Below are 9,152 nucleotides of genomic sequence, written 5' to 3'. Positions count from 1 at the left end.
ATATTAATTCACAACGAGGTCGGCCAATCCTGAACTACAAACACTAGACTGGACAATGACAAAAACGTTACTCTATAATTGGTGACTGGTCGCCCTGTCACACCTATTTGTGTTGTTTTCATTGATTAGCGGACTTTATCACTGCTTCACTGCGTGCCTAAAGTACAGGACAGAAAATATCTTTTGGACTTTAGAAGAATAAGAACAAGAGACTGCAGGCGAGAAGAACAAAAACAAGATAGCAATGAAAAAGTACTGTCCAAAAACACGAACAATAAAAATAGGAATAAGAATACTCGTATTTATATTGTTTGTGAGTACATTTTTATTGTTATCTTGGACTTCATGAGGTTAAAATCACCAGAAATCGTCTCCAGAATGGCATCTTATATACAACATCTTTAATCTCTCCAACAGAACAAGCAAGTAGCGGGACAGCCTCCGACCAAGGGCCGTGCGAAGAGCAGCAGTTCATGGAACGCCTGCAAACATTCCCCAACCTCTTCTTCCAGGACTGCGCCAAGAGAGCGTCGAGGAAAACGTGATTAATGATAAATGATACCGATGCATGCACAGCCTGGCGGTGACCTTACGATCAATTTTCTACGGCTGATATGTTGAAGTCACCGAGACAAATTTTGTTCTTGACATCCTTTGTCGCTTGCTCGGGAGTCGGACATGCAGAAGAATTGCCAGAATGTTTACGCGACACCATTATTTACAGTATGACTTAAACAAACTCAACTTTGTTTTGCTTTTGACGTCAGAGATTTCACTTTGAAAAGGAGGGTCAAAAAGAGACGTCTCGTTGCTGTTGTTTTTAATCGATATTGTATGTCTTTAAAACACGAGAAATAAACAGACACAAAAGAAAGGTTTAATTTCTATAATCTCCTGCTCGATGTTTCAGAAGTGAACACAAAACTAGGGTTAATGTTACTGATTTAAACTGCAACTTGCTTTTTCGATGTGGTAGAAGTAGTCACGAAAGAAAGATTCATTCCTCTAAATTATTTAAAGTAAGGTTATATTGCTTTTAATTGATCTAAAATGGCATACGCCTGCTCGATGTTCTAGAAGTAGTCACAACAGAAGGATTCATTCCTCTAATTTATTTCAAATAAGGTTATATTGCTTTTATTGATCTAAAATGGCATACGCCTGCTCGATGCTCTAGAAGTAGTCACAAAAGAAGGATTCATTCCTCTAATTTATTTTTGATGGACATGAAACAACGGTGTGCCTTGTGGTCCACAGACTGACTACCATTCTACTGACCATCACTGACCAGCAGAGTCGGCGTGACGCAGACGACCACCGCTCGCAAAACATTGCCACCCTGCTGCATTGGATCCTCGGTGACTCACAGGTATAATTGTGATCTTCATATACCGTACTTCGTGTCACAAACAAATGGGCAGATACGTTTAAGTGCCGATCTTTGTGATGAGGCCGTTTGTTGTAAACCAGTTATATGACTGAAAAGGCCATTCATTCCCCTACAATATTTAGAAAACAGATTGGTTTTACATAAGGTAGTGTCTGTACAAATGGAACCTACAACAAAGTCACCATCCAAAATCAAATTCACAAAAGTAAGGCTCCGCGTTAAAATCGACACAAAATCAGAACAGCTAAAACAGAACAAGTTTTGCATGTCTTTGAGAAGAAAAATCAATTTTGTATCCAAACCAGTCAGTTTTTTTCACCTTCTCAGGAAGCAGAAGCGAGTGCGGTGAAAGCAGACGAAGATGAAGGCAGCAGCCTTCTGGCACTGTCCAACTGGGCCTTCATACTGTGGCAGAGAGGGGAGACAACTCGGGCCACACAACAGCTAGAGAAGCTGGAGAAACTAAGAGGTGGCGATCCGCTGATCTACGAGGATCTTGAAATAGCAGGTAACAACTATTGTATTGTGGTAGGGGGAGGGTCCCTAATATGAACCACCTCAAACTAACAGTGCTGGAGCGCTCAAAACAATTTCATTCGCTGCATGTACCCTGTTTGAACAACGTACACATGTCAAAACAGTTGCAGACTAGTATACAAACCACAAAACCGTAAGGCTCCCCCCCCCCTTTTCTAATACTTTTAGCTGCTTCATTCTAAATTTGATGCTTAAAACTGACTAGTTTTTGTCTATAGACACAGCTGTTAACACACAAAGTGTGCTATGCATGAAAACTAAGACTGTAATTGTTACATTTTAGCAGAGTTGGCCCCGTTCTCCTAGCGCAAAAGAAACAAAAAGCAAAATCTCAAAGTATGTGTGTGTCCCCCAATATGGACCACCTTCAACAAGTTCAAGAAAATAAAAAATAAAGACTGGTTTCAGTAATGCATTAAAAAGATTGTTGAAAATAACTATAACTGGCCCTAAAGCTTGTAAAGCAACATACCAAACAGTCTTCCTTGCGCGAAAGTTGATGATTTCATTCATTTTTTCTGTTTCTTTAGTTTCCTGTTTTGCTTCAAATAATGTTCTTATGGAACCCCCCATCCCCCCAAAAAAACACACCCAACAACATCAAAACTGATTCATATTTGAATTAGTCTGAATCGCACACTTTGTTTTGTCATATTATTTTGAAGTGTAGGGTGCTTTTTACCATGGATAGTGAACGCCTCTTCACTGGTCCTGGTTTCTGGTTTCACCGAGGCTCCCAAAATGGACCAGTTGTGCATTTTTCTATATTTATTTTTGCTGATTGTCTATCAAAGGGAATTTGCTCTAATTAGGTCTAACGGTTATGGAACAACTAAATGGAAGAGAAGTGGTCTATATTCGGGGCCCTTTCCCTTACTTGATAGTAGTAATTATGATCTTTTTATAGTGCAAATTCGCAAATCGTCTTTGGATGGAATTTGATTGCATAATTAATATTATTCACACATATATTATGTTATACATGTTATATATACATATGCAAATAACATTGTATTCTCATTATCAGCCTTTACGCATTTTAAGTCGTGAAAAACAATGAGTGGTTTACAACAACAAAAAACAAGAACAAACAAGTCGCGTAAGGCGAAAATACAACATTTAGTCAAGTAGCTGTCGAACTCACAGAATGAAACTGAACGCAATGCAACGCAGCAAGACCGTATACTCGTAGCATCGTCAGTCCACCGCTCATGGCAAAGGCAGTGAAATTGACAAGAAGAGCGGGGTAGTAGTTGCGCTTAGAAGGATAGCACGCTTTTCTGTACCTCTCTTCGTTTTAACTTTCTGAGCGTGTTTTTAATCCAAACATATCATATCTATATGTTTTTGGAATCAGGAACCGACAAGGAATAAGATGAAAGTGTTTTTAAATTGATATCGAAATTTTAATTTTGATAATAATTTTTATATTTTTAATTTTCAGAGCTTGTTTTTAATCCAAATATAACATATTCATATGTTTTTGGAATAAGAAAATGATGGAAAATAAGATAAACGTAAATTTGGATCGTTTTATAATTGTTGTTTTTTATTATACAATTTTCAGATTTTTAATGACCAAAGTCATTAATTAATTTTTAAGCCACCACGCTGAAATGCAATACCGAAGTCCGGGCTTCGTCGAAGACTACTTGACCAAAATTTCAACCAATTTGGTTGAAAAATGAGAGCGTGACAGTGCTCAACTTTCACGAAAAGCCGGATATGACGTCATCAAAGACATTTATCAAAAAAAGGAAAAAAACATCTCGGGATATCATACCCAGGAACTCTCATGTCAAATTTCGGTCCAGTAGTTTAGTCTGAATCGCTCTACACACACACACGCACGCACGCACGCACAGACACACACACATACACCACGACCCTCGTCTCGATTCCCCCCTCTACGTTAAAACATTTAGTCAAAACTTGACTAAATGTAAAAAGGATTGTTTCTCAACAAACTATGATACTTTTTTGTCATAGTATATTATATGCATGTTTCACATCGCAGCCCAGTCGGAGGTGCTCTACCTGTTCACCAAGCTGGCACACCTGTTCAAACCCTACGCCATAAGCAAGCTTCACGACAAGCTGTTGCAGCGACGGCCGGACAACGCGCACTTCAAGTACTACCTGGCTCTCACTCTTAAACGCTATACTCAGAAATTCTACATGGACCGACACCCTCAGGTCGACTTCAGTCCGGCCATCCGCAGTGCCATGAAGTTTTTGGTTGAGATCAAGGACCGGGAAGAACTCAGCGAGGACCTCAGGGGCATGGCGGCTGCAGCACTGGGCGAGATCCTGACCTGGCAGAGCGATAAGGTCCTCAGGGCTGTCGTAGAGGAGGAGCGACGATGTCTGGGACTGGAGACCTCACAGTGCTTTCAAGATGCTCTCCGTCTGGCTGACAGCAACCAAGAGATTCTCGTTAGAGCTGGCAAATACTACCGCTTTCAGGGAGATCTTCCAAGGTCGAAGGAGCTTCTGGAGAAAGCTGTGTCCATCCGCCCTGAGTCCAAGGCACACCACCGGCTGGGAGTCATGTTGAAATATCTAGCGCTGCAAGCAAAGAGAAGCAGTCCGCAGTCTGACCGGGCAAGTGAAGCTAGCCCACATGGACCTGGCAATTGGCGACAACCTTCCAGAAGTGGTATTAGAGGAGGCGAAGGAAGAGGATGGGGTGGTGACCAAGGCAACTGGAGCAATGGAGGCAGGAATTGGAGGAACGTATCAACCTCAGCAACAGGCGGTCCCAGCCTTTCCAGGGACGACAGGTACGTCCAGGAAGCCATGAATCACTTTCACAAGGCGCTAGAGCTTTCAGTCGGGGAGAACTTTCCTGCTCTCAATGACCTTGCCTTGCTTCACATTGATCTTGGTGAGTACGATGAGGCGCTGTCAAGATCTTTACAGATACTAACCCTTTCTCCTGTCACCGTGCTTAACATCAGCCAGGCCACGCAAAACGCCAGTCTAGCCTGGAAGAAAATAGCAGAGACGGAGGAGTATAGGAGTAAACGCAGAAATCTTCAGGAGCTGAGCGACTTCTGTCTGAGCCTGACCTTGATCAACCGTTGCTATTTCTTGATGCAAACAAAAGATACAACCAGACTGAATGCGTATTTCTGGTTCTCCCTGCACTCCCTGTACACAACTGTAAAACGCGAACCTTTTAAAGGCCTGAAATCGAAGACTTTCAGGGAGGAAGGCGTGTTGCTGGTGATCATGAAGAACAACATGGATTCTCTCCCAGTCCTCCGAGACCTGTCGCATCTCACCGAGAGTCAAGCCGAGGACGCTGGGAAGCTGAAGGCAATGGTGGAGGGATACGTGAGAGACCGACGTTACGCAGACGCCGTGCTGTTCCTGAGCATGCTGAAGCTGACACAGCAGAGCCCCCAGCTGCATGACAGGGTCATGGCCGACCTGGACCTTCGAGCGCACTTGCTGCTGGCTCAAGACCGTCTGACGAAATGCGTAGGAGAGAACCCTAAGGGAGAGGACATTAACACATTTGCGGCAAAAATGCTGTTTGAGCGTGTCTTTGACAACGTCTTCAGTCCAAGAGTTGCATCGACCACCGAAGACCTGGCCGTGGGTGTGACTGAAGGCGACCATGCTGTGCAAGAGGTGGATGGTCCTCCCTTCTCCTCTCTGCTGTTGTCTCCCCCACCCGAGAACATTCCCAACGACCCTTGGTCTCCAGAGCTGGATGATGACGTCAGCCAGACGGTGAAAATACTTTTACTGCATGATCACCATGACGAAGAAGCGGCGCGTGACGTCACAACTCTCCGTGACATACTACAGGAGATCTGCGGCCTGATGACGTCAGTCGTCACAGACGAGGCTCTGCTGTCGTCAGACGAGGGAGCGCCGCTGATGCTAGTCGTTGTGAGAAACAAAGGTGAGGTTCAGCTCATACGTATTTTTCCGTTTACCTGTCAATAAAACTGATTAAATCTGTGAATTTCAGTTATTTGTGAAGTTGAAAAATACTTTCTGACGTGTTTAACTATAGCGCTTTCTTATCATAAGGATTAGGATCGGATAAAACAGAAATATTGTCATTCTCCGGATGAGTCGACTTGTAAATAGCTTGTATGACCCGCAGATTTGTTGGTTGTGCAAATAAAGGATCTAGCTATCAGTATCATCCAATAGATATATTTTCATTCAGCTCTTTTGTGCGTTTTATAAGTCATGTGTTCTTTCTTCTTGTTTCGGCCCTGTTCTGTTCGCGTTTGTATTCAATGTGTACAAATATGCGCGCTCTCTCTCTCCCCCTTTCTCTCTCTCTCTCTCTCTCTCTCTCTTTCTCTATCTCTCTCTGTCTGTCTGTCTGTCTGTCTGTCTCTCTCTGTCTGTCTGTCTGTCTCTCTCTCTCCCAACACAGACACAATAACACACACGCACCACCACCACCCCGCCTCCCACGACCCCAACAACCCCATACCTCTGTCTACACACACCACCATAACGCCAATCCACCACCACATCACAATACAACAGTCTCTCGCGTTGTTTACAGGTATCTCACCGGAGTTTTCAGCGCTGATTGACCAAGCCTGGCGCCAAGCCTCTGGACCACGTCCCATCCACCTCCTCTCACTAACCCTCAACTCCGCCACTCTGCCTGAAGCTCTTCGAGGTCATCGCTCTTCTACCTGTTCTTCGCAGCTGCTGGGTCAAGGTCAGCAGGGGTCAAGTTCAGAGGACAGGGTGCGCGCCGTCTACGAGCTGTTCTGTAGCCTGGTGGGTCTTCCCATGGAGTCGGGCAGTGGTGAGATTTGAGTGAGGAGGTATATTCGTGATGACGTCATCACCGCCATGAACCACAAGTACGACCATCACCACCACCCACGCTACCATACCAGGACTACCACCGTCACCTGCTTCGCTACGGAAGTCTTCGATTGAAGGTCAATCACGGGCCTACTAGTGAATTCAAGTTACTTCCCTCGCTTTTAGACGTCATTTGCTTCCAACAAGGGGTTACTTCCCTTACAAAATGCCCTGTACAAACAAGCCTTATATTCAATTATTTGCACTCAACGAGATCGGTCAGCGATTGAGCAATAGAATTGATTTCAATAATATTTTGCCTGTGGTAGTTTCAGAGTGGGTTGAAACAAATGTGAAAAAATATTAGAAATCAATCAGACAGACTTTATGATACAGAATTGTGAATATGATGACATGCCAAGAATCATAAAAACGAGGGTTGAGTAATTGAATGGGGCATCTCTCCAATCAATTACAACCACAGGTCCTATTTTGGAAGTGGTATTAATCCCTGGTTTACGTTTGTTGTGATGATGTGTTTCTATTTGAATTATTGTAACGTGTCTTTCCCATATGGTTGGAAATAGCGTAATTTTTATGACGTAGGCTAAAAGTATATCAGTTTCTCGATTCGCATAAACATATTTCCTGGAGCAACCGAGCAATTGTAACCAACAAAATGACACAATGCCGTGCAGAGTCCACACAATCACATATGAACAACTTAAAACAATTGACCGTGTCATTTTTACACCGACCTGCAAAAGGTACCATTACCCCCATTCTGAAAAAATATGCATGTCGAGTGATGTGTAAGCGCTGATTTAAACTGTTCCCAATCTGCTAATCATTTGACATTTCATTATACTAATGAACAGAGAGAGTGGGTGTTATCATTTAACCTTTTATTGTACTAATTAACAAAAAGAGTGGGAGTTATCATTTGACATTTTATTGTACTAATGAACAAAGAGAGTGGGTGTTGTTATCATTTGACATTTTATTGTACTAATGAACAAAGAGAGTGGGTGTTATTATTTGACATTTTATTGTACTAATGAACAAAGAGAGTGGGTGTTATCATTTGACATTGTATTGTACTAATGAACAAAGAGAGTGGGTGTTATCATTTGACATTTTATTGTACTAATGAACAAAGAGAATGGGTGTTATCATTTGACATTTTATTGTGCTAATGAACAAAGAGAGTGGGAGTTATCATTTGACATTTTATTGTAGTAATTAACAAAGAGAGTGGTTGTTATCATTTGACATTTTATTGTACTAATGAACAAAGAGAGTGGGTGTTATCATTTGACATTTTAATTGTACTAATAGACACAGAGAGTGGGAGTTATCATTTTATATTGTATTGTACTAATAGACACATAGAGGGAGTGTTATCATTTGACATTTGTATTGTACTACTAGACACAGAGAGTGGGAGTTATCATTTTATATTGTATTGTACTAATAGACACATAGAGGGGGTGTTATCATTTGACATTTGTATTGTACTACTAGACACAGAGAGTGGGAGTTATCATTTTATATTGTACTAGAGGAATACCCGGCTTCGCCGGGGTGAATCGCGAGACAGAGACAGACAGCGTGGCGGTTCATCACAATCACCTCTGCAAGCGAAGTCCTGTCAAACGGGATTGAGAATTTAAGAGCTTATTTCTTAGCCCTATATTATCTGTTGTGGCTTCTCAAATGCCAGAACATACAGACAGACAAAAGCCGCTAGACCCCATCACAAACAGAACTCTACAATCAACAGGTTTTTTCCCACACACACACACACAAACACACACACAGAGAAGCCGTATATATGTATATCTATATCTATAAATATATAGAGATAGGTGAGAGTGTATTTTTCGCGTGGCTATAAATTGATTCGACCTTTTCACTTTGACAGTAAGAACAACTTACGGGTGCAAGGGAAGCGTTCTGGACAGCGCAGTGACATTCTAAAAATAGTCACTCTCAGAAACGGGAATTTGGGGTGAACGGCGCGACAGAGACAGACAGCGTGGCGGTTCACCACAATCACCTTTGAAAGGCGAAGTCCTGTCAAACGGGATTGAGAATTTTAGAGATTATTTCTTAGCCCTATATTATCTGCTGTGGCTTCTCACATGCCAGAACATACAGACAGACAAAAGCCGCTAGACCCCATCACAAACAGAACTCTATAATACATAGGTTTTTGCCTACACACACACACAAACACACACACACACAGAGAAGCCGTATTATATATATATGCATATCTGTATCTATAAATATATAGAGATAGGTGAGAGTGTATTTTTCGCGTGGCTATAAATTGATTCGACCTTTTCACTTTGACAGTAAGAACAACTTACGGGTGCAAGGGAAGCGTTCTGGACAGCGCAGTGGACAGCGCAGTGACATTCTAAAA

The 9,152-nt window shown here is 42.3% G+C and overlaps 1 protein-coding gene across 1 annotated transcript; it reads left to right on the top strand.

Moving 5' to 3' along the window:
• The first annotated feature begins 1,255 nt into the window (after positions 1 to 1,255).
• Positions 1,256 to 8,806, top strand: LOC138970976 (uncharacterized). The gene is made up of 4 exons (XM_070343564.1): positions 1,256 to 1,369; positions 1,718 to 1,898; positions 3,945 to 5,843; positions 6,468 to 8,806. The coding sequence occupies exons 3-4, from the start codon at positions 4,106 to 4,108 to the stop codon at positions 6,728 to 6,730; spliced, it is 2,001 nt and encodes a 666-aa protein (XP_070199665.1). The 5' UTR covers positions 1,256 to 1,369; positions 1,718 to 1,898; positions 3,945 to 4,105; the 3' UTR covers positions 6,731 to 8,806.
• Positions 8,807 to 9,152: the final 346 nt, after the last annotated feature.

Source organism: Littorina saxatilis, linkage group LG1 (genome assembly GCF_037325665.1).
Source record: "Littorina saxatilis isolate snail1 linkage group LG1, US_GU_Lsax_2.0, whole genome shotgun sequence".
Taxonomy (NCBI): domain Eukaryota; kingdom Metazoa; phylum Mollusca; class Gastropoda; order Littorinimorpha; family Littorinidae; genus Littorina; species Littorina saxatilis.
Note: the sequence above shows the minus strand (reverse complement) of the source record. Positions and strands in the feature narration are given on the sequence as shown.